The sequence below is a fragment of the Nomascus leucogenys genome, chromosome 22a, assembly GCF_006542625.1.
Source record: "Nomascus leucogenys isolate Asia chromosome 22a, Asia_NLE_v1, whole genome shotgun sequence".
Lineage (NCBI taxonomy): Eukaryota > Metazoa > Chordata > Mammalia > Primates > Hylobatidae > Nomascus > Nomascus leucogenys.
In genome coordinates, this window is record NC_044402.1 from 67,120,078 (window position 1) to 67,146,659 (window position 26,582).

Genomic DNA, 26,582 nt, shown 5'->3' on the forward strand with positions numbered 1-26,582 from the left:
GGATTCATAAAATAAATTGGGTGGTCTTCCATCTTTTTCTACAGTTTGAGTAGCTTAAACACCAATTAAAACACAGCCATCATGTGGCCTTGCTGCCTTTCTCAGTGGTAGAGCCTTAAATACATTTCAAATTTGCTTATGGTGTGTTTAGTCAATTAAAAATTTCAACTTCTTTTTTGAGTCAATATTCATCCTTTAAAGTTCCATAACTTAACAGATGTCTTGGTGTTACATATCATGCCATTTTTTTCCTCCTGGGACATAAAGGATTTTAATCAAGGTTTTCTTCTGGACAACTTTTTGTTGTTGTTGTATAAAACACAGGTATCCATAAAGATACTTGTATCTGATTACTCACCTTCCCATGGTGTCAGTTATTTGATGAATAGCACAGGAAGGAAGAAGAGCTATAAATTATGTTATCCAAAATATTCTCTCATTACGTCTGTCTTCCCTAAGAGCATGTCTCCCTCTCCTTGGTTTTCAGCCTTCAAATTATTAGGGCTTACAGTTAGTGAGGCTTCTCCTTCAGTTCCACATTTCCCAGCTATTCTTCTGTAGAGGATTTGAGACTACAATGATCAGATGGGCCTTTCAGAGAAATCTGCGTCTCGCACAAAGTCTGGGAAAGTTTATATCAGATTTCAGGTTGCTCCCTCCAAAACATTTGGAAGGTATGTTTACTATTATAAATTGTAGCTTCCTTATTTCATCTGAAAAGCAATGTTTTTATCTTAAATCTGCTTTTTAGTCTATTAATATCAAATCTTTTTCATTGTATTTACTGTTTTTAATGAGGCTCAAGGGAGGAAACGACAGTAAAAATGTCATCACTCTCACATCATTTGCATTCTGTTCAGTTAATGTTTAGGAGTATCTCTAAAAATCCACTCTACCATGAAATGTTAACATGTGATTTTATTAAAGAATTGTTACTTGTTGGGCATGGTAGCTAATGCCTGTAATCCATGGTAGCTAATGCCTGTAATCCATGGTAGCTAATGCCTGTAATGCCCCCTCTGGGAGGCCGAGGGGGGCAGCGTGGATTGCTTTAACTCAGGAGTTCAAGACCAGCCTGGGCAACATGGTGAAACCCAGTATCAAAAAAAAAAAAAAAAAAAAAAAAAAATTAGGTGGGCGTGGTGGCATGCATCTGTAGTCCCAACTACTCAAGAGGCTGATGCAGGAGGATTGCTGGAGCCCAGGAGGCAGAGGTAGTAGTGAGCTGAGGTCGCGCCACTGCACTCTAGCCAGGTAACAGAGAAGGACCCTGACTCAAAAAAAAAAAGTTTCTCAATGCACTTAAAATGTAGTTTTACTTTCAATAACTTTATTCACACACTTTTAAAGGGAACTGAAATGTAGTCAGTAAGAAACACTTGGAACCTGATAGGAAATAATACCATCCAATAGTTGCAAAATAGCCACACCTTTCATGACAGAAAAAAACTATTGGCTCTATACAAAAAATACTGGTATCTACTTGTGAATTTATTTTCCTTACATGGAACAGCAGATTCACAAAAATGGTGTTAGTGGTAAAATAAATGCAACAGGATTCAGAAAAAAAATTTTTTAACACCCAGACCCAGTCTCTCTTGCATCTTGAGAATATAGCCTAATAAATCCAGGTGAGTTAAACTGCTACCTGCTTTTATTTCCTAAAACTGGGCTAAATTTGCAAATTGTATTTTCAGACAAAACCATCTGCACTCTTCAAACACAAATTCTATGGTCCAAAACTTTACCATTATTGCCTCCAAAGTTTTTTGTCTAGTGCTTATAAAAGCCAGTAAGAACTAGAAATTTTTAATAAGATTTTAGAAATCTGACACACCAATTTTCCACATTGCTTTATAGTGGTGTCCTATTCCTTCTGTTTCAAATCTTCCAGCACACTACTAGAATCTCTAAAGCTATATGTTATCTATGTTCAGCAAAAGTATGTGGACCTTAATGTTCTCCTTTCATCTTGTTTTCTGTATTTATCAGGATTTTTTCGGTTGTGAGTTCAGAAACCCAACAAGCTTATGAGCAAGTCTGTGCTTATGGAACCAAGCGATAGCTGAGACTCAGCAACAGCTACAATCAGTTTCAAAGTCCTTCCAGATTCTGTTTCCATCTATCTATGCTCTACTAAATTTTGCTTTTCAAATCAGCTTTTTCCAGATGACAGAAAAACAGAACTGTGGAGAGCTCCCATGCTGAGATTAGCTCTTTCTGTTTCCAATTTTAAAAATTTCATTCTTTGATTAACTCAATAACTCAGTTTGAGCCAAGTACTCTCTCAAGGGATAATTCCTGGGTGGTCAAGGAGGTAGAATCTGTAAGACGGTAGCAGCTCCCCTTCGAACAATATAATACAAATGAAAGGAGCATCTCCCCAAAGAAAGGGATACTATACTGTATTTAGGGGGAAAGGATATACAATGCCTCCTTTTTCTTAACTTTATCCATCTAATTTTTATCACATCCATCACTGTAAAATGCTTTTAAAAAGGGTAAAACAGCAGCCTCCACTTTAAAAAAAAAAAAACCTACTCTATGCCAAGCACTCTACAAAGCCATTTAGATAAACTATTTCAAATTCTCCCCATAATCCTGTAAAGTAGAAATTATTATCTCAGTTTCAGATGAAAAACCAGACTCAGAAAAGTTCAGTAAACGTCATACAGGTCTAGAATTTTTAATGTTTTTGGTTTACTATTTATTCTTGTATTTGGAAATTGAAGTAATATAATTTTCATCATACTCTGCAATACACAAATGCTAAAGTTAACAAAAAATAACCAGTAAAGACTGACACAACTGGCAATAAAATCCTTTATTATTAATTTTTTTTTTTGAGAGAGAAGCATGCTTTTAATACAGCACCTGTAAACAAGTTAGTGAAGTATACACTATTTTGAGATTCCCCCTTTCAATTTTTTTTTTTTTTTGGAATGTTAGGTTACAACATCAACTGCATTATATAATAGTTACTGAAAGCAAGTCAGGGTAAAATTTTGTAGCCAAAAATATTCATAGCAGCAACTTTTAAAACATGATTTTATTAAATCAAGTCATTGCACTTGGTCATTTTATTGCTACAGCAAAACAAGGCCTTTACATTATAATACTTCTCATTTCTGATTTAACTGATTGTCTCATTCTGCTCATACATTTCAAGTTTAAATGCAAGTATAAAATGTTTATCAACAAATCTAGAGAGCACTTGGATTTTTTATTTTTCTGTGATCACAGTAAGGAGCATAAAAAAGAGTATCTTCTGTTACACAAGGCCTGTTCTCTGTTTACATCTTCAGACTTAAATTCTGTAGAAGGTAACAGCTTTGTATTAAGACAGAAGCTTAGTGGTCACAAACAAAAAATAACACTGAAATACAATTAGGAAATTAATGATACTCTGTGTCTCAAAGAATATCTAAACTATACAATCACTAATAATTTGGCAATGAGATTCCATGCTGTTCAACTTTTGTCTTTTATACTCACATGTAGAAAAAAAATTTGTGATTTACCCCAAGGTTATTATTAAATATCATTTTGTGATATGAACTTTAGTAATAGAAATTAATAACATTTCCCATACCAACAGCAAGGAGTAAATTTGCTAGAATAAAGGAATCATTTTTCCCATCAGGCCTGGCTTTGTTTGGTTTTCTTTACTATTTTATCAAGGACAGAAAGATAAGAGTATTTCAGTTACTTTTCTATTCTGACTGAGGAGTACATAAGCAAAAACTTTAAATACATTTCCATGCTCATAAGCATTTTGATTTTATGTACTAGTGAGAAAATGACCAACAAAAACTTTAAGAACAGCCTGAAATTTGCTGGAAATTTCCCTCATCCCATTATTAGGGTAACCAGGGATCACTTCAATAGATGTTCAGGTGAGAAAGCTGGAGGATAATTTCTAGGATTACAATATTTTTATTTTACCTAAGGTTGGTCATTAAAAGAAAGTAAGATTTAATTTATTTAACAATAAGAAAATAATTCATTTGACTAGTCATTTAAACCTATTCTATTTAACAGAAGAGGAGGGAACAATTTTGTTCAGTAGTGACCTCATTAGAAGAGCCCATTTTGAAGAGTTCTAATGTATATTCTCAATATATAATTAGCATTCCCCCAAACCCCTAATGTAAGTTGTAAATTAAACATTATGTTTACTGGCATTTCTATTTTCTACTTCAGTTCTCTTTATTTGAAACACGACAAAATTTCATTTACATAAGATTTCTATATTATAAGATTAAAATTTAAAGGAAAAATATTGGTTTGGTGGTTTAAAACTAAAAAAAATGTAAGCATGATCACTGGTACTCAAAAATCTGACACTCATTTGTGATATCATAAAGCATAAAACAATTTTTGGCAAATAAAAAATTTCAAATTTTAAAAATTTAAATAAACCCACTTGTTTTTAGATGTTACTTACAGATAGAACATTTTAAAACATTCAACTGTTCATAAGTAACTCTGAAGAAACAACTAATTCATCCATTCTGTGAAAATGTATTTTAAATATATTCAACTATATTTGGTTTTAAATAAGCTGTAATGTTATATCTTATGACATACTAACATTCTCTATAAAGTTTGTACCTAAATAATAGTTCAAAATATCTCCATGAGTTAGTTTGGTCTATTAGGTAAATTACACATCATAAAACCTGAGTATTTACAAGTTAACTTGTCAAAATAGGAAACCTCACACTGAAGTTCTGAAAAGCTTTGGGTTTTGTTTTCCTATTACCATTATTAAAAGTCAGAAGGAGAAGCATGAAAAACTAAGTGACAAGATAATGAGAAATATTTGAGGCTGTAAAATAAGCAGAAAAGTATAGCAACAGGCTGGTGTTTACATATTTTATACGTGCTGTAGTTTCTAGGCACAAGTTAAGGGTTAAATTAACGGTTTTAGATTCTTCAGACCTAACAAATTTAAAATACAGTTCATATTTCCCCAAATGTTTAACAATCCAACATATTTTAACTAAGTTCCTTTTATGACTCCTATAGTGCAAGCAACATAAAATATTCTAAAAGTTGATGAAATTATTTTGATTATTCATTAGTTCTTACTATATGCATGGGTGAGTAATCTGGTTTATATAGCTAGGAAACTCCTATTTCATCACCCAAAATATAAACAGCATTGCAGACAAACAGGCACAACAGTGTAACCTTGGGTAAGAGGTTAAAAGTAAAAATATATACACACACACACACACACACACACACAAACACAGTTTATATCCCTTATGCATTATGGAAAAAGTAGTGACTATAGTTACTAAAAAGCTAATCTGTCCCTCTCAAATAGTATATCTTACAGATTACTTGTAAATATATCACCATATTTATAGTACAGATCTCTTTAAAAATAATACAAGTTTCAATAAAAAAACTACTGTGCACATTCTTATTTATATATATTCAGTAGTATTTTCAAGCAAACAATTTTTTAAACAGTGTTTGCAATCTCAGCACAGTTAAGAAATAAGGCCTCTTTTTCTTCATATTGCCAAAACAAAATATATATATATATATATATAAAAATTCACCCTCACTCTACTTTTCTATAGATATTACACTTCATTTACTCATATTTATCACAACACCAGAATTCACAATTTTTAAGTAACAAGTCAGCTGAAGTTCATAGTGTTGCTTCTGAATCCCTGGAACATCATGAACACCAGGTCCACACCATTCAAGAAGACAGGACAGCTTTTTTCAGCTTCTCTATTTCCATCTAAAACAAAAAACATAAATTGAGCAATACATAAAATATGCTTAGTTTAGTAGTTTATTTTACTCTATGTCATTAAGATGTGATCATACTTTCAAGCTTTCAGATTTTTTTTCCAGACCTAAAATCCAATTTCCCATGGTATAATTTGGTTGAATAAAGTTTCAACAGTACCATGCAAGTTCCTAAATGGCAGTTACAATAAGAAAAAAGCAATTATAGCCCTTTCAGCCAGAACAATGTTAAGTCATGTGAGCCTTTAAAATTAAAGCTGTAGAAAAAAATCAGTCAGTCCTACAAAGAACAAAAGAATCCTTGACACCAAATTAAGAAATGTACATGTATCTATAATTAAACAAAGGATACATTAAACAACGGTAAAAAGAATAAAGACCTGTTTAGTTCCATGTTTTTCACAAATTATGCTTAATTATAATTATTGTCAAATCACTTGACTTGGTTTCAATTTACTTATCTGTAACCAGTATATACTACATTAAATATCTTAAAGCCCAGGAATATATCTAAGATTCAGTCAAGGTGCTTGATACAGTTCCACCTTTAGGCAGAAGGCATTCTTCACTTAACAGAAATTCATAACTTAAGGAATTTATGAAGAAGGAAATCAGTTCATTAAGTTTGCACAATAACTACAGAGTTATTCAATACTGACATATTCAAATGGCTAAGTTGAGGCTCAAAGACATTAAACAGGATGCCAATGTTCCACACTAACAAGTGACACAGGACTTGTCATGGTAAGATTTAGGGCTTTAAAGCCCACAGTTTTTATACTGATTTCTCTTCTCAATTCTATAGCATTTTGATCATCTTTAACCTTTCACTGCATAAGGAAACATATAGGCCTTGCCTTATCCTGATGGCAACACCTTCCTCAAGAGTGCACATAAACAATACATGCTTTGGCTAGTTTCGACAAACAGTACATTATTAAATGATTAGGACTTTGCCATAGTCAAAAAGTATAATTTTTATATGTTCACAATCTCCTAAAGGATTATAACTACTCAAGAACCGTTTATTAATTTCAGGATCTTCCTTGATATGATTCTCTAAATATTATGATGATTAGCTCAATGTTTTAGCAGCACTGGACTACAACAAGCCTGTCTTCAATTTGGATTGAGACGATAGCTTTCATTGTCAGCCCGATCTGTTATTAAAGTCTTTATTCCAAAGATACAGAAAGCGGTAAGAAAAACAAATTGGTAGAAGAGGGAGTAGGGAGTGTGAAGGCTACTATTGCATGCATAATCGGCAATACTTCTTGTAAACTGCTATTTGTGACACACATTTAGTTACCACTGGACAGGGATCATCATGGCGGACGGGAGGCAAGACTAGATTGCAGCTCCAGACAGAACAGCATGCGGAGACTCGCATTGTGAATTTTAGCTCCAGATTGACTGCAAGAACAAACCAGCAATCCCGAGAGGACCCACAGACCCTCTGAAGAAAACGGACTGCTCTTGCAGGACCTGGGAAACACCCCAAATACTGTGTGTGTCCCAACTGCGGAAGTGAGAAAGGGAGACCCTCCTCTCCCGGACACACACCCCCACTGGAGAAACTGAAGGTCTGTTTGCAGAAGTTTCCAACTTCACCTGGATCTGACCCAATTTAGAGAGCCGAGCAAAATACAGGGGGGTAGAGGAAGCAGCTGAAAGGCCCTGGGAGCCTGCTGAGTCCCCAAGCAGGCCATTCCTGCCTGGCACCACAGGGATCCATAGGGAGGGCGGTCAGAGGAGCGGGGGGGGGGGGGGGGGGTAAACTCCACAGGGAGAAGGAAATCTCTAGCTAAACTTTGTAACAATTTGAATGGGGTGAGAGACCTCCTGGCCACAACTCTGGGTAGGCGGGCATATCCAGTTTGCAGACTCCACAGGTGAGGGAAGAACCAAGCCCTTTTCTTTCACAGCTAGAAGGCAGGTAGCCTGGGGCAAGTTTTCAAGCCCATCTCGCCCACCGTCTGGAAACAGGGCTGTTGGGGGAGGCACGGTGGGATTGAGACTGGTCCTTCAGTTTGCGTGGGAGCTGGGTGAGGCCTGTGACTGCCAGCTTTCCCCTACTTCCCTGACGACCAGCATGATTCAGCATAGGCAGCCATATTCCTCCTAGCTACACAACTCCAGTGACCTGGCAATCTCACCTTCATCCCCAACAGCAGCCACAGCAAGACCCGCCCAAGAAGAGCGTGAGCTCAGACATGCCTAGCCCTGCCCCAACCTGATGGTCCTTCCCTACTAACCCTGGTAGTGGAAGACTAAGGGCATATAATCTTGGGAGTTCTACGGCCCCGCCCACTGCTGGTCCCTCTCCATACTACTACAGCTGATGCTTGCTGGAAAACGCCATCTCCCGGCAAGAGGCCAACCAGCACAAAAATACAGCATTAAACCACCAAAGCTAAGAATCCTAACAGAGTCCATTGTACCCCCCTGCCGGCCACCTCCACTGGAACAGGCACTGGTATCCACGGCTGAGACCCCCATAGACACTTCACATGACAAGAGTCTCTGCAGATAACCCCCAGTACCAGCCCAGAGCCTGGTAGAATCACTGGGTGGCTAGACCTAGAAGAAAGACAAGCACCACTGCAGTTCGGTTCACAGTAAGCCACATCTGTAGGAAAAGGGGGAGAGTGCTATATCAAGGGAACACCCCATGGGACAAAAGAATCTGAAGAACAGTCTTCAGCCCTAGACCTTCCCTCTGACAGAGCCTACCCAAACGATAAGGAACCAGAAAACCAACCCTGGTAATATGACAAAACAAGGCTCTTCAACACCCTCAAAAAATCACACTAGTTCACCAGCAATGGATCCAAACCAAGAAGAAATCCCTGATTTACCTGAAAAAGAATTCAGGAGGTTAGTCATTAAGCTAATCAGGGAGGCACCAGAGAAAGGTGAAGACCAATGCAAGAAAATCCAAAATATGATACAAGAAGTGAAGGGAGAAATATTCAAGGAAATAGCTTAAAGAAAAAAACAATAAAAAATTCAGGAAACTTTGGACACACTTTTAGAAATGCAAAATGCTCTAGAAAGTCTCAGCAACAGAATTGACCAAGTAGAAGAAAGAAATTCAGAGTTCGAAGACAAGGTCTTAGAATTAACCCAATTCAACAAATGCAAAGAAAAAAGAACAAGAAAATATGAACCAAGCCTCCAAGAAGTCTGGGATTATGTTAAACAACCAAACCTAAGAATAATCGGTGTTCCCTGAGGAAGAAGAGAAATCTAAAAGCTTGGAAACATATTTGAGGGAATAATCGAGGAAAACTTCCCTGGCCTTGCTAGAGTCCTAGACATCCAAATACACGAAGCACAAAAAAAACACTTGGGAAATTCATCGCAAAAAGATCATCACCTGGGCACATTGTCATCAGGTTATCCAAAGTTAAGATGAAGGAAACAATCATAGGAGCTGTCAGACAGAAGCACTAGGTAACCTATAAAGGAAAACCTATCAGATTAACAGCAATTTCTCAACAGAAACCCTACAAGTTAGAAGGGATTCGGGCTCTGTCTTCAGCCTCCTCAAAGAAAACAATTAGCCAAGAATTTTGTATCCAACAAAACTAAGCCTCATACATGAAGGAAAGATACAGCCTTTTTCAGACAAATGCTGAGAGAATTCGCCATCATCAAGCCACCACTACAAGAACTGCTAAAAGTTGCTCTAAATCTTGAAACAAATCCTAGAAGCACATCAAAACAGAACCTCTTTAAAGCATAAATCACATAGGAACTATAAAACAAAACTACAAGTTAAAAAGCAAAAACAAAAAACAAAAAAACCAAAGTACATAGGCAACAAAGAGCACAATGAATGCAATGGTACCTCACATTTCAATATTAACACTGAATATAAATGGTCTGCATGCTCCACTTAAAAGATACAGAACTCCAGAATGGATAAGAACTCACCAACCAACCATCTGCTGTCTTCAGGGGACTTGCTTAACATATAAGGACTCACATAAACTTCAAGTAAAGGGGTAGAAAAAGGCATTTCATGCAAATGGACACCAAAAGCAAGCAGGGGTAGCTATTACATCAGACAAAACAAACTTTAAAGCAACAGCAGCTAAAAGAGACAAAGACAGACATAATAGAATGGTAAAAGGTCTTGTCCAACAGTAAAATATCACAATCCTAAACATATATGCACCTAACACTGTGGGTCCCAAATTTATAAAACAATTACTAATAGACCTAAGAAATGAGATTAGACAGCAACACAGTAATAGTCAGGGACTTCAATACTCCACTGACAGCATTAGACAGGTCATCAAGACAGAAAGTCAACAAAGAAACAAATTACTTAAACTATACCTTAGAACAAATAGACTTAACAGATATATACAGAATATTTCATCCAACAACCGCAGAATACACACTGTATTCGACAGCACATGGAACTTTCTCCAAGATAGAACATATAATAGGCCATAAAACGAGCCTCAATAAATTTAAGAAAACTGAAATCACACCAAGCACTCTCTCAGACCACAGTATAATAAAACGGGAAATCAAGTCCAAAAGGAACCTTCAAAACCAGACAAATACATGGAAATTAAATAACATACTCCTGAATGAGCACTGGGTCAAAAACGAAATCAAGTTGGAAATTAAAAAATTATTCAAACTGAACGACAATAATGACACAACCTACCAAAAGCTCTGAGATACAGCAAAGGCAGTGCCAAGAGAAAACTTAATCACCCTAAATGCCTACATCAAAAAGACTGAAAGAGCACAAACTGACACTCTAAGGTCACGCCTTAAGGAACTGGAGAAACAAGAACAAACCAAACCCAACCCAGCAGAAGAAAGGAAATAACCAAGATCAGAGCAGAACTAAATGAAACTGAAACAACAACAAAAAAATACAAAAGATAAATGAAACAAAAACCTGGTTCTTTGCAAAGATAAATAAAATTTATAGACCATTAGCAAGATTAACCAAGAAGAGAGAAAATCCAAATAACCTCACTAAGAAACGAAACAGGAGATATTACAACTGACACCACAGAAATACAAAAGATCATTCAAGGGTACTATGAACATCATTATGCACATAAACTAGAAAACCTAGAAGAGATGGATAAATTTCTGGAAAAATACAACCCTCCTAGATTAAATCAGGAAGAATTAGAGATCCTGAACAGGCCAATAACAAGCAACGAATTTGAAATGGTAATTAAAAAATTACCAACAAAGAAAAGCCCAGGACCAGATGGATTCACAGCAGAATCTACCAGACATTCAAAGAAGAATGGGTACCAATCTTTTCGACACTATTCCCCAAGATAGAGAAAGAAGGAACCCTCCCTAATTCATTCTATGAAGCCAGCATCACCCTAATACCAAAACCAGAAAAGATCATAACCAAAAACGAAAACTACAGACCAGTATCTTTGATGAACATAGATGTTAAAATCCTTAACAAAATACTAGCTAACCAAATCCGACAACATATCGAAAAGATAATCCACCATGACCAAGTGGCTTTCATACCAGGGATGCAGGGATGGTTTAACATACACAAGTCAATAAATGTGATATACCACATAAACAGAATTAAAAACAAAAATCACGTATCTCAATAGATGCAGAAAAAAACATTCGACAAAATCCAGCATCCGTTTATGATTAAAACTCTCAGCAAAATTGGCATACAAGGGATATACCTCAATGTAATAAAAGCTATCTATGACAAACCCACAGCCAACATAATACTGAATGGGGAAAAGTTGAAAGCATTCCCTCTGAGAACTGAAACAGGACAAGGATGCCTGCTCTCACCACTCCTCTTCAACATAGTACTGGAAGTCCTAGCCAGAGCAATTAGAGCAGAGAAATAAATAAAAGGCATCCAAATAAATAAAGGGGAAGTCAAACTGTCACTGTTTGCTGACGATACAATCCTTTACCTTGAAAACCCTAAAGACTCCTTCAGAAAGCTCCTAGAACTGATAAAACAATTCAGCAAAGTTTCAGGTATAAGATTAACGTACACAAATCAGTAGCTCTTCTATACACCAACAACAATCAAGCAGAGAATCAAATCAAGAACTCAACCCCTTTTACAGTATCTGCAAAAAAAGATAAAATAAAATACTTAGGAATACACCTAACCAAGGAGTCAAAAGACCTCTACAAGGAAAACTACAAAACACTGCTGAAAGAAATCACAGATGGCACAAATGAAAACACATCGCATGCTCATGGATGGGGAGAATCAATATTGTGAAAATGACCATACTGTCAAAAGCCATGTACAAAGTCAAGGCAATTCCCATCAAAATACCACCATCATTCTTCACAGAATTAGAAAAAACAATTCTAAAATTCATATGGAACCAAAAAAAGAGCCCACATAGCCAAAGCAAGACTAAGGAAAAAGCACAAATCTGGAGGCATCACACTACCTGATTTCAAACTATACTATAAGGCCACGGTCACCAAAACAGCATGGTACTGGTATAAATATAGGCACATAGATCAATGGAACAGAATAGAGAACTCAGAAATAAACCCAAATACTTACAGCCAACTGATCTTCAACAAAGCAAACAAAAACATAAAGGACACCCCTTTCAACAAATGGTGCTGGGATAACTGGCTAGCCACATGTAGGAGAATGAAACTGGGTCCTCATCTTTCACCTTATACCGAAATCAACTTAAGATGGATTAAGGACTTAAACCTAAGACCTGAAACTATAAAAATTCTTGAAGATAACAATAGAAAAACCCTTCTAGTTACTGGCATAGGCAAGGATTTCATGACCAAAAACCCAAAAGCAAATGCAATAAAAACAAAGATAAATAGTTGAGACCTAATTAAAGAGCTTGTGCATGGCAAATGGAAGAGTCAACAGAGTAAACAGACAACCCACGGAGTGGGAGAAAATCTTCACAATCTATACATCTGACAAAGGACTAATATCCAGAATCTACAACAAACCCTAACAAATCAGTAAGAAAAAACAATCCCATCAAAAAGTGGGCTAAGTTCATTAACAGACAATCCTCAAAAGAAGATGTGCAAATGGTCAACAAACATATGAAGAAATGCTCAACATCACTAATGATCAGGGAAATGTAAATCAAAACTACAATGCGATACCACCTTACTCCTGCAAGAATGGCCATAATCAAAAAATCAAAAAACAGTAGATGTTGGCATGGATGAGGTGATCAGGGAACACTTCTACACTGCTGGTGGGAACGTAAACTAGTACAGCCACTATAGAAAACAGTGCAGAGATTCCTTTAAGAACTAAAAGAAGAACCACCACTTGATCCAGCAATCCCACTACTGGGTATCTACCCAGAGGAAAAGAAGTCATTATTCGAAAAAGATACTTGCTCACACATGTTTACAGCAGCAAGATTCACAATAGCAAAATCATGGAACCAACCCAAATGCCCATCAATCAACAAATGGATAAAGAAACTGTGATATATATGATGAAATACTACTTAGCCATAAAAAGGAATGAATTAACAGCATCTGCAGTGACCTGCATGAAATTGGAGACTATTAGTCTAATGAAGTAACTCAGGAATGGAAAATCAAACATTGTATGTTCTCATGGACATGCAGGAGCTAAGCTATGAGGAAGCAATGGCATAAGAATGATACAACAGACTTTGGGGACTTGAGTTGAAGAGTGGGAAGGGGGTGAGGGATAAAAGACTACGAATATGGTGCAGTATATATTGCTCAGGTGATGGGTGCACCAAAATCTCACAAATCACCACTAAAGAACTTACTCATGTAACCAAATACCACCTGTACCACAATAATGTATGGAAAAAATTAGTTATCAGACAAATACATTGCTAGAGTTTCTCTTTTAGCACTTGTATGTTCATTGTTCATTTTTAGTAAACATTATAATACTGTATAATGTTAACATTATAGTAAAGTACTACTTTTAATCTTTAGAGAAACACCTTTCTCCTTTAAGTAAATTATTCTAAAACTTTAGTGCATTAGGTGTGCTTTTACAAATACAGGGTAAAACTGTACCCAAACAAAAGAAAAAATATATTTGTAATACAAGTCAGTGAGAGGCCAAGTAACAGCTGACTTTGCTAGAAAAATAAAATCATATTAAATTATCCAAAAGACCCTTAAGAATTATGCTAAAAAAGACTCATTTTTTTTACAGTTTTAATTTTAAAGGCTCACGTGACTTAACATTGTTCTCTAGTAGCTGGGATTACAGGTGTGTACCACCACGCCCAGCTAATTTTTATATTTTTTAGTAGAGACAAGGTTTCGCCATGTTGGCCAGGCTGGTCTCGAACTCCTGACCTCAGGTGATCCACCCACCTTGGCCTTCCAAAGTGCTGGGATTACAGGTGTGAGCCACCGTGCCCGGCCACTAAATTACTTTTAATCAGAGACAGACTAATATCAATCTAATGATGGTAATTGTTTGAGCAGGGCCTTGAGAATCTGTAGAACGTGGGCATTAGAAGATGAGGCAAAAGGACAATCCAAAAAGACACAGTAAGTATAAAAATTTGGACTTATCAATTGTAAGAGGCACCATGGCGAATCAGCAAGTAAAGAAAGAAAGATAGCTAGGACCAAAAGATAAAAACACCTCATATAGTTAAGTTGTTGGAACTTTATTCAGCATGTAATGGAAAGCTCTTGAAAGTACTCCATGAAGGAAAGGTTAATCTGAGATAAGAATCAGAGTACTCAAGAAAGCTAAGCAGAAGATAATAAGCATCATAACAAGACAGAGTGGGGATAAAGACATAAAGATTAGGAGGTAAAGCTAATAGGACTAAAAGTGACTGGAACTAGAAGAGAACCATGTACAAAGTACCATGTCTATATGACTATATGGACCACAGAAATTATCAACAGAAACAGGAAATCAAAAGAACAGGAGAGGAAGATGATAAATTTAACTGGGGACATGCTAAATCTAAGTTCATGATGAAACATCCAGGGGGGACTAATAGCCAGAAACACAGGATACAAGCTGGGAAAATACAAACTTGATTTAGAGGGGAGAGGCACTAGAGCTAATCATTAGATTCGTGAGTATTGATGAGTTCAAAATGTGAATACTCAAACAGAAAAGCCAAGGATACCAGTGAAGGATTATTTACATTTAGGTTACAAGGAGGAAGAGGAAGGCCAGGCATGGTGGCTCATACCTTTAATCTTACCACTTTGGGAGGCCAAAGTGGGAGGATCACTTGAGGCCAGGAGTTTAAGATCAACCTGGGCAACATAGTGAGAACCAGTCCCTACAAAAAACTGAAAAATTAACCAGGCATGAAAGCGCATGCCTGTAGGCTCAGCTACTTGGAAGGCTGAGGCAGGAGGATCACTTGATCCCAGGAGTTTGAGGCTGCAGTGAGCTATGATTGTGTCACTGTACTCTAGCCTGGGTGACAGAGTGACTCCCTGTCTCTAAAAACAAAATTAAAAAAGTAAAAAAAGGACGAAGAGGAGATGGAGAAGTTAGAGACAATAGGATGTAGTATCATCTAAACCAAGACAAACCTTTGACAGGGTGGCAATGGTAAAAAATGTGATCTGTTGCAGGAACTGGAGACCTTGAATTTGGCATCAGTAAACCTAACCTAAGATGCAAGGGGTTACAGACTGAATTGAAGGTGAAAAATCAGAGACCACACAAGTAGACTTTTTTTTAAGAGGATGGCGGTTGTTTTCATATTTCAACAAATGAACCTCAAGTGAAAAGAGAAAGTAACTGCAGTACATCAAGAAGGCAGCTAGACCTAAATGGGGGCTATTCTTTGATTCTGAATAATGGAAAAAGTCAAGTATTTTCATGCAAAGTAGTAAAGTTGCCAATAGAGGATAATGTTGGAAATAAGGAAAAAATAAAGTCTGATAATTTACAAAGTACTTTCACATAAATTATCTCAACTAAAGCTAAAGGAGGTTAAGTGACTTGCCTAAGTTCACACAGTATAATTTAATCCCAAAGTGCAAAGGTTCTGAAGATTGGTTGCTTCTGTTAAAAACATCTTTAAGGCCTGGTGCAGTGGCTCATGCCTGTAATCCCAGCACCTTGGAGGGCCATGGCAGGTGGATCACCTGAGGTCAGGAGTTTGAGACCATCCTAGCTAACACGGTGAAACCCCATCTCTACTAAAAATACAAAAATAAAACTAGCCGGGTGTGGTGGCGGGCGCCTGTAGTCCTAGCTACTCTGGAGGCCGAGCTGGGAGAACGGCGTGAACTCAGGAGGTGGAGCTTGCAGTCAGCCAAGTTCGTACCACTGCTAAAAATATAAATAAAATAAAATAAATAAAAATAAAAATTAAATTTCAGCTCCATTGCTGTTAATCATTGATACGATTTGCATCTGTGTCCCCACCAAATCTCAGATTAAAAGTAATCCCCAGTGTTGGAGGTGTGGCCAGGTGAGAGGTATTTGGATCATGGGGTATTTGGATGATCCATGTTTGGATCATCCCCTTCATGATAAGTAAGTTCACACAAGATCTGGTTGTTTAGAAGTGTGTGGCCCCTCCCACTCTCTCTCTTACTCCCTCTCTTGCCATGTGAACTGTGTGCTCCTACTTCACCTTTCACCATGAGTAAAAGCTCCCTGAGGCCTCCCCAGAAGCTGAGCAGATGCAGGAACCATGCTTCTTCCTATACAGCCTGTAGAACCGTGAGCCAATTAAATTTCTTTTCTTTATAAATTATCCAGTCTCAGGTATTTCTTTATAGCAATGCAAGAGTAGCCTAACACTATCATTCCAAACCCTACTTTTTTCAATCTTATAATAGGAACAATAATCCTTACATGTTGTTATGTTTGTCCAATGAGATAATGTACAGAAAATGCTAAGCCTAACTAATACACAGTTTAAAACAAAAAAGTTAGTTGATTCTCAGGATAAGAGCAAAGGTTTTCCAACTGCAAGTCCCAAATTCTCTCTTGTTCTACAAACTGCTGACAAAAGAAATAGGGTAAGTAATGAGGCAGACTAAAAAACAGAAGGGAGTATGAAATACTTAAACAATGGGAAGAGTCTCTAAAAAAAGGTAGGATACAACTTTCTCTGAGATATGCAGAAAGAATAATGCAAATGAAGATCAACATTAGTGAAGGAGAAAAGGAAAGCTAAGAAAGATAAAGGAAATAGTCAAAATTGCCAATCACCAGTGGAGAATTAACATAAACTCTTAAGTTTAAAGTGGGAGGCAGTGAATCTACAGCCATATGTCACAACCACCAGTCCTGTCCCTGAGCAAAGAAAGAATGAAAATAGCTTAACTGCACAGAAGAGAGAACTACAGGGATACCTCGTTTTATTGTACTTCGTTTTGCTGTGCTTCACAGATACTGCACTGTCTACAATCAAAGGCTGGTGGTAATCCTATGTTGAGCAACTCTGTTGATGCCATTTTTCCAACAATATGTGATCACTTTGTATCACTATGTCACATTTTGACAATTTTCACAATATTTCAAATGTGTTCACTGTAATTATATATGTTACAGTGATTTGTGATCAGTGATCTTTGATGTTAATATTATAATTATTCTGGCACCCATATAAAACAGCAAACTTAATTGATAAATGTCATGTGTGTTCTAACTGCTACACTGATCAGCCTTTCTTCTGACTCTCTCCCCCTCTACTTGGCCTTCCTTATTATCTGAGACAGAACAGGCCTAATAATAAAATTAGGCCAATTAATAATCCGAAAATGTTCTCTAAGTGTTCAAGTGAAAGAAATAATCACATCCCTCTCACATTAAATAAAAAGTTACAAATGACTAAGCTCAGAGAGGAAGGCAATGTTGAAAGCCACAGCAGGTCAAGAGATTGGCCTTTTGCCCCCAAACAGTTAGCCAAGTTTTCATTGCAAAGGAAAAGTTCTTGAACAAAATTAAAAGTGCTACTGCAGTGAACATATGAATAAGAAGAAAGCCTAACAGCCTTATTGTTGATACAAAGGAAAGTTTGAGTGGTCTAGATAGAAGATCTAACCAACTGTAACATTTCCTTAAGCCAAAGCCTAATCCAGAGTGAGGCCCTAACTTTCTTCAATTCTTTGAAGGCCTAACAGAGGTGAGGAAGCAGCACAGAAAAAGTCTGAAGGTAGCAGAGGCTGGTTCATGTGGTTTAAGAAGCCATCTCCACGACATAAAATTGGAAGGTAAAGCAAGTGCTAATGTAGAAGCTGCAGCAAGTTATCCAGAAGATCTAGCTAAGATGGGAGTTGGATACAGGAAATAAATTTTCAGAGGAGGCAAAACAGCCTTCTATTGAAAGAAGATATCATCTAGGACTTCCATAACTAGAGAGAAGTCAATGCCTGGCTTCAAAGCTTCAAAGGACAGGCTGACTCTTGTTAGGTGAATGCAGCTGGTGGCTTTAATGGAAACCATCACTTATTTTATCATTCTGAAAATCCTTGGCCCTTAAGAATTATGCTAAATCTACTCTGCCTATGCTCTACAAATGGAACAACAAAGCCTGGATAACAGCACATCTGTTTACAGCATGATTTACTGAATATTTTAAGCCCACAGTTAAGACCTACTGCTCAGGTAAAAAAAAAAAAAAAAAAAAAAAAAAGGATTATTTTTAAAATATGAATGCTCACTGACAATGCCCTTAGTCACCCAAGAACTCTGATGGAAATGAACAAGGAGATTAATGTTACTTTCATGTCTGTTAACACAACATCCATTCTGTCGCCCATGAATCAAGGAGACATTTAGACTTTCAATTCTTATTAAAGACACACATTTTGGAAGGCTATAGCTGCCATAGATAGTGATTCCTCTGATAAATGTAGGCAAATAAACTGAAAACCTTTGGAAAAAAATTCATCACTTTAGATGCCATGAGGAACATTCACGATTCATAAGAGAAAGTCAAAATGTCAATATTTTGGAAGATGACTCCAACTCCCAGGGATGACTTTGAGGATCGAAGACTTCAGTGGTAACTGAGGATGTGGTAAAAACAGCAAGACAATGAGAATTAAAAGTGGATTGAACTTGAACAGATGAGGAGTTGCTTCTTTGGGATCAGCAAAGAAAGTAGTTTTGTGAGGTGGAATCTACTGTTGGTGAAGATCCTGTGAATGTTGCGGAAATAATAAAGGATTTACAAAATGTAAACTTAGTTGATAAAGCAGAGGCAGGGTTTAAAAAGAGTACTGACTCCAATTTCAAAAGAATACCCTTGCCACTAATTAATTCCACTAATATCCATCCCACCTTCTGGTAACCATCCTTCTGTTCTCTGTGAGTTCAATTGTTTTAATTTTTTTTAGCTCCCACAAATAAGTGGGAACATGCAGTTTGTCTTTCTGTGCCTGGCTTAACATAATGACCTCCAGTTCCATCCATGTTGTTGCAAATGACAGGATCTCATTCTTTTTTTGTGCCTGAATAGTAGTCCATTGTGTGTATGTCCAACTGAAGTAGTATAGCATAATTTGTACAGGAACCAATTACCCAGTTGGATTGGGAAAAACATGTCCAGTTTATGCTCACTAAACTCTCAATGCTAGAAGAAATGAATTACCTCTAGATTACTTCTCATTGCCTTCTCTTCTTCCAAATCTTTTCGCAGTTTTTCCAGTTCTTTCCTAAAAACAAAGTACTTATATTACTGCTAAGTCTTTTGATTAAATAATTTATTTGACTAATGTTTACAGGCTTTTTGTTACCTAACCTACCAGTTCATGGGAAAAACATTTTAAGGGCAATAGCAATGTTAATTAAGAAAAATGTAAGATTCTCTAGTTAGAATGGTTCAATGCAACAGTTAAAAATTCAGCAAAACCAAGACAAAGCTATCTGAGATCAAGAAATCAAGCAAATTCAGAGCAGCTCATGAAGACAGAAATAATATCTAACCTTTAGAAGAAATTTTCTGTATTCAGCTATCATACATTTTCCAGGTTGGAAAACTCAAAGCCCAAGCAATTTGGTAAAATGAATGTCAACACATCATAATACAAGGCAAGTTAACAGTTTATCTGATAAGATAACCTAGACTTTGAATTTCTTTCTCTATTTTTAAAAATTAAATACCACATTAAAATCCAAAAACCAAACAAATTAAAAACTCTAGCCAATAGTCTCTCTTCCTTAACTCATGTTTTCACCTTCCCGTGTTCCCTTCTAATCTTTCTATATAGTTTTCTTTTTTCTATAGCTTTAAGTGAATATTCAATATTACGTCTTTTCACAAATTTTAAACCATTTTCATGCTGCTAAAATTTACATATTTATAATTGTGATTTGGTATTCAAATATCCAGGTTTTTTATTTGGCTGATTCATTATTCTGGGGACAGAAGGAGTGGGAGGAATCGAGGAATGAGAGAGAAGGAATGGGAGGAATATGTTAGTATATCAAATTTCTAAATCAAAAGTATGGACATTTTCAGTCTCAACAAATACTTGAAAAATTCTTGAGAATACTGTAGAAATAACAGGTTGAAAAAGTAAAAAAGAAAAAATTCATGAAGAAAAAATACATAAGGAATTTTAAAATTATTTATATAATGTTTCAAAACTGACTTCTTAGCAATAATTTCTTAGTGATATCTAAGCTATAAAGATCTACTATTATAAGAGTAAAGCGGAAACCTCTGAACTCCAAGTCAAGTAAAGAAATAAAATATTACCAGTGCCTCAGATATCCCAAAAAGCGACTTCTTTCCTTAATCCTATTTCCCCCCTCTCTTCCATAGAAAAAGTTTTACAGTATTTATTATTATTCATTTGTTGTTCTAATTTTGGCACATGCAAATACATTCTTAAAATAATATATTTTCTGGTTTGGTATGCTTTTCAACTTTATACAAATGAAATATACTGATTGCGTGTATGCTTCTGACCTGCTCCCTCCTCTCAATGTTTAGATTAATTCATATTGATGTTGAAATTTACTTTTATTGTTGTATGCTGTGTAGTATTTCTCTATTAATATATCAATAGTATTTATCCCTTCTCCTGCTGATGCAAGTTTTTTAGATATTAAAAAAAAAAACAAAAAAAAAAAACCTGCCATCCAGTTTCACTTTTCCAGAGAAACTCAAGATATTGAAAATATTGAAAATACCCTTTGGAAAGACTTCTAAAATGTTTTATATTTTTTTTTTAAAAAAATATATATATAAATCAGAAATATTTTATCCATTCTAGAGCTAATTTAAGAGCACCCACAGGCAATATGTATATGAAAAACAGGACATGGTATAAAAAATGTAAAACAACAAAATCGAATCAGGAGACTTCTCTAACTGGTACATGGGTGGTAATTAATAAATATTTACTGGAAAAGTAAACTTATAGCTTATAATCTTTCAAAAAACTTATAGCTTTTATCTTTCAAAACAGATAAACTGAAGGATTCCAAGAAATACCATCATGTGTTAAATTATAAACTCCTCTATATACATAATATATAAAACATATATTTTTAAGTAGTCATTCAAGATACATTTTTTGTTTCTAAGAAATACCTGTGAAAGTGTTCTGCAAACTCCAAATACCTTATACTGTTAATCTCAATATTATATTTAATAAGATTCCTAGGCCAACTTAAAATTGGAAAAGAAATGATAAAATCAGGCTCAGAGGAAACATGGCCTCTGGCCTTAACTTTTATGTTTTATTTTTATTTTTTGTTCTTTTATACTTTTTATTTGGCCATAACTTTTATACCCTATTCCAAGAAATCTTTTTAGAAGGGAATTTGAAGACAAGGGATGAGCAACCTCACTCTCAATTCAATTAGATTAACTGCTTTTTTTTTAAATCTGTTTTACCTACTGGGCTTTTGTAGAATTATGCTTAAAATGTCAACAAGTTTTAAAATTCAAATACTAATGGTTATAGAAAACATCTCTAAACCAACAGATAATAGGAGTTTGAGTTCTAGCTCTGTCATTTAACAACTGTGTGAACTTGGATACATAACTTTATCTCTATAAACTTTTATTTATTCATTTAAAAAGCCGGAGGGGGAGCTCAGCTATAATAGGTGAGCTTGTAAATTTGTTTTAGCTCTAAAAAGTCCCTAACTTTCAACTAGGGTATGTCTCAACATATACCATATCAAAACATTTTCAGAGTTAAGGGAAGGGTTTTAGAGATCACCTATCCCAACACATTCATTTTATAAATGTCCAACTCAACCTCACAGAAACAGTGATCAAATCCTCTGAAAACTAAGTTAACTATATGTATAGATACATAACCAGATCCAAAATACAATATTTTTCCTAGTAGTTTAAAAACTAATCATTTCTGACCAGAAGATTTCTAGCCTAAAATTATGGTTATGTATGCACGTTTTCCACAATCCAGCTACTGGAATAACTTCACCAATTTAACTTTTTTGCCAAAAAGAGAAAAGGACTGTTGATGAAAATTTCTTTGAAAATATACTTGCTCATACCAGAGACTTTTTTTGAGACAGGGTCTTGGTTTTGTTGCCCAGGGCTGGGACTACAGGGATGTGCCACCAAGCCTGGCTTTTTCTTTTCTTTTTCTTTTTTTTTTTTTTGCAAAGATGGGGTTTTGCCATGTCGTCCAGGCTGGTCTTGAACTCCTGGACTCAAGCAATCCTCCAACCTTGGTCTCCCAAAATGCTGGGATTACAGGCGTGAACTACCACACCCAGCCACAGATTAGATTTTTACTTAATATGGTTTGAAAAAGTTCTTTATGCATGGGTTAAGTAGTACTCATAGGAGAAAAGAAGGGCTACTTACCCGTGATCCTTTTTCAGTGCTTCTACAATGCACAACAATTCAATAATCTGGGCTCTAAGTTCATCCAGGGAATTTTTTTTCACATCCTCTGTTTCCACTTTAGCTTTGATTTCTAATGGAGTCAGGAAAGCAGTTGTATTTGCTTTAGAAGCACTGGAAGGTGTTGAAAGGTACACAGATGGCTGAAAACATTAAAAAAAAAAAAATTTCTGATTTTATTTAATATTATATTTACATTCAAAAGATTTTTACAGCAAGAAGAAAAACAATTAAGTACTTCAAGATAAATGGCAAATTTGGAAATTCAAAAGCAATTCGATGTTCACAACTGGAAAAATCACCAGACAACTAAAGAATACATTTGTAATCACTAGTGGTTTTTGCAGGAAATGACAATTTTATTAACAGAAGAAAAAAGGAAGAAAGAAAAATCCATCAAATGTATATTATGGATGGTTTGCCTAGTGAAACAGTAGCAAGAATGTAACAGCATTATAAAGGTATTATTTTGATCTTCCATATTCAATACTTATTGTTTGGAATGTCCAAAGAGCTTCACTTAAAAGTAATTGTGAACAATTTAATAGGTTCAGGAAGAGTCACTAAAATGAGTCCATAGCCTGACACCCCTTAACTATTTCACTAAAAAAAGTCACTTTAATAAAATTTCAATAGACTGCTGAGAGCTGAGAGAATCAGAATAAGCGTATTTAATAAATTGGAAACGCTGACAAAAATGCCCTGAAATGAAATCGAGAAATAATTTGGGAGGAAACCTAAATGACCTTCTTAAATGTGTGTCAGTTCTGGTGAAACTATGTTAAATAAAAATGGTAAAAATTTTGACAAGACACCTAACACATGAAACAGATGAAAGGATCCTTGTACATACAGTATTCTGCCATTCATTCCAGTATATACTGAATGCTTAAGTATTGTACTAAGCACCAAGCTAGGTAAGTACTATACAAGTGTTTGTTTCTGACCTTAAGAACATATGTTTAATGGAGAAACGAAATAGATGCAGAGATCTATGCCTTAAAAAATATGAAATATGTAATATTTATTTTATTCAATTAAAATGTAAGCTCTTTCAAAAATATTTGCAGAAAATAGTCTGACGAGGCTAAACGACTCAATTTTTTAGCAGCAATTATTTCACTTCTTGGCAGAAGAAATAATTCTTCCTAAAGAACACCTTAAATTCCCTATGTTTGATGTCCACAAAGAATCCCAGAAAGTCAACAAACCTTAGACCACAATGCACCTCACCTTTGGAGAGTAGCATGTATCTTTTTTTAATTCAGATGGCTTCAGGTTGGCACTATCTTCTTCTTTTGGCAACTTCAAGATTTTTTCGGGGCTGTGAGTTGGCTAAAGACATAATAGACCAAAGAGAAGAAAAGGTAGTAAGTCTTTGGACAATAAAGCAAATAACTTTTATGGATTTTCAGCTGCTACTGTTGCTGATATCCCATTATTATTAATAGGATGCTATATACTTTCGAGCTGAGTAACACATTTGCATATCTTGAGGGCAAAACCAGCTTGCCTTTTAGCAGCAAGGATTTTCTCCATTTAGGTAATTTTAAAAGTACTATAGTGTTTAAGAGCTAATATATTAACATTACAGTACCACCAGTACTCCAGGCAATGCAGAAAAAGCATACAAAGAAGTTAATACATTTAGACATGAGGACAAGTACTACAAGAACAATGAATATTTCACAACGATCATCAGAGAAATACAAATCAAAACTACAAGGAGTTATTACCTCACCCCAATTAAAATGGTTTTTATCCAAAAGATAGGTAATAGCAAATGCTGGCAAGGATATGGAGATAGGGAACCCTCGTACACTGCTGGGGGGGGGATGTAAATGAGTACAATCACTATGGAGAAAAATTTGGAGGTTCCTCAAAAAACTAAATATAGAGCTACCATCTGATCCAGCACTGCTAGGTATGTATCAAAAAAAAGGAAATCTGTATATCAAAGGGATATCTGCACTCCCATGTTTACTGTAGCACTATTCACAAGAATATAGCCAAGAATTGGAATCAACCTAAGTGTCCAGCAATAGACAAATGGATAAAGAAAATGTGGTAACTATAGACAATGGACTACTATTCAGTCACAAAAAAGAATGAGATTCTGTCATTTGCAACATGGATAGAACTGGAGTTCATTATGTTAAGTCAACTAAGCCTGGCACAGAAGAACAAACTTAGCATATTCTCACTATAAAAATTAAAACAACTGAACTCATGGAGATGAGAACAGAAAGATGGTTATCAGAGGCTGGGAAGGGTGTTAGTGGGGTGGCAGTAGGGATGGGGGGATGGTTAATGAGTACAAAAAACAGAAAGAATGAGTAAGACCTAGTATTTGGTAGCATAACAGGGTAACTACTAGTCAAAAATAATTTAATTGTACACTTAAAAATAACTAAGTACAATTTAGATGGTTTGTAACACAAAAGATAAATTCATGATGTGATGGATACCGCATTTATCCTGATAAAATTATCATGCATTTCATGCCTATATCAAAATATCTCACATAACCCATAAATATACAAATCTATTATGTACCCGCTGAAGTTAATTTTAAAAATTTAGAAAAAAGAAAAGAAAAACACTGAATATTTCAGGGGAAAAAATTTTCTCAATCTTTCCTAAAGTGAGTATCTGCTGCTCAATTTTAATAACCGTTGTTGAAAGACAAATTAAACAGGTTCTTTCTTTGTCACCCTTTGACCCTGTGCTCTGTGGCTATAGCCTCATGAAAATTTCCTTCTGATTCTGTAACCTTCCATTCCAGACCCTGTTGGAATGAACACACCTCTCTCCCTCTATCTCCTTAAATACCAGCATTTTCCACTTGAGTGTAAGAGCTATCCTCCTAATTTTTAAACTTAGGTAGAGCTATAAGTCCTCTATCTTCAAATGGACTCTGTATTTGCTAAATCTACTGTAGTTTATGACAATTAGATGAACTCACAGAATGTCCACCATTGAAACGGCCCGGCAACCTTCTTCCAGGCATCTTTGGTCTATTTGCAGTGAGATGAAGCAAGTTTTCTGAGGAAGCTATGTCATCAAAATTTACAACATCTAGAAAATAAAAATAAACATTATTTACTAAGAGAATTGTACCTTTTTAAAGGTAAAAAATAATGTTTCAGTTTTTGGACAAACTATAAATTAAAAAGAGTGCCACTACTTTGAAGAACTCACAAACTGACCTGTGCTTTTCATATGCATTTGGAAAACAACACTCGCCCTTAAAAGAAAAAAAAAATCCTCTTTACCTGATACATTTATATTAGTATATGACTTTATTAACACTATAAAGGTTGTTCCCAGTAGAGACCTAGATCTCAACAAAAAGTACTTAGTGAAAAATAAATCTGTATCATAAACTGTAGTAGCATAAAAAACTCATCTTGAGTTCCTAACAAAGATCTACTTCTTAAACTCATAATAAATTACAAGATCTCAGAAAATCAGCATGTAAAATTTGTTTTGAACTTCAAGAAGTAGAATATTCAAATGTTAAGAATTAAACTTTGTCTGGCACCCTGCCACTTTCGATTTGTGTTTCTCAATATAAAGCAAAAGCATGATTTAATGTACCTTTACGTGTATATGTACGTGCACAGTATTAGGTGGGACTCAAACTGTTTATAGTTCACTGCACCTTTGCTTAAGACACTATCGTGTTTAGTAATCATAAGACAGAGACAAATCTAAGGCAAATCAGATACCAAAAAGAAAAAAAAGAAAAAGCTACATGGATTACCAACTTACTTCCTCATCATCAAAGGCTAGCTGACCTTTGACCCGGTAACTTGGGTTTAAGGACAAATCTATTCTAAAACAATGATATATAATACTTTGCCTTTTCCTAGATGATTCAGAAAGTCTTGCTAAAGGAAATTTCTTTAACTCTGAAGCCCAGATACCTATATATGAATCAAGAGCCCAAAAGTTAAACTACTACAGATACTTCCA

At 35.6% G+C, this 26,582-nt stretch overlaps 1 protein-coding gene across 1 annotated transcript in view; it reads right to left on the bottom strand.

The window, feature by feature from the left end:
• Nucleotides 1-2,807: 2,807 nt before the first annotated feature.
• CD2AP (CD2 associated protein) overlaps nucleotides 2,808-26,582 on the bottom strand; it is a 157,596-nt gene continuing 133,821 nt past the window's right edge. The window contains exons 14-18 of the mRNA XM_003254197.4: nucleotides 25,570-25,682; nucleotides 23,838-23,939; nucleotides 22,566-22,747; nucleotides 19,362-19,425; nucleotides 2,808-5,767 (exon numbers count right to left, since the gene is read on the bottom strand). Coding sequence (XP_003254245.2) covers nucleotides 5,726-5,767; nucleotides 19,362-19,425; nucleotides 22,566-22,747; nucleotides 23,838-23,939; nucleotides 25,570-25,682 — 503 coding nt within the window. The 3' untranslated portion in view covers nucleotides 2,808-5,725. The remainder of the gene's footprint in view (nucleotides 5,768-19,361; nucleotides 19,426-22,565; nucleotides 22,748-23,837; nucleotides 23,940-25,569; nucleotides 25,683-26,582) is intronic.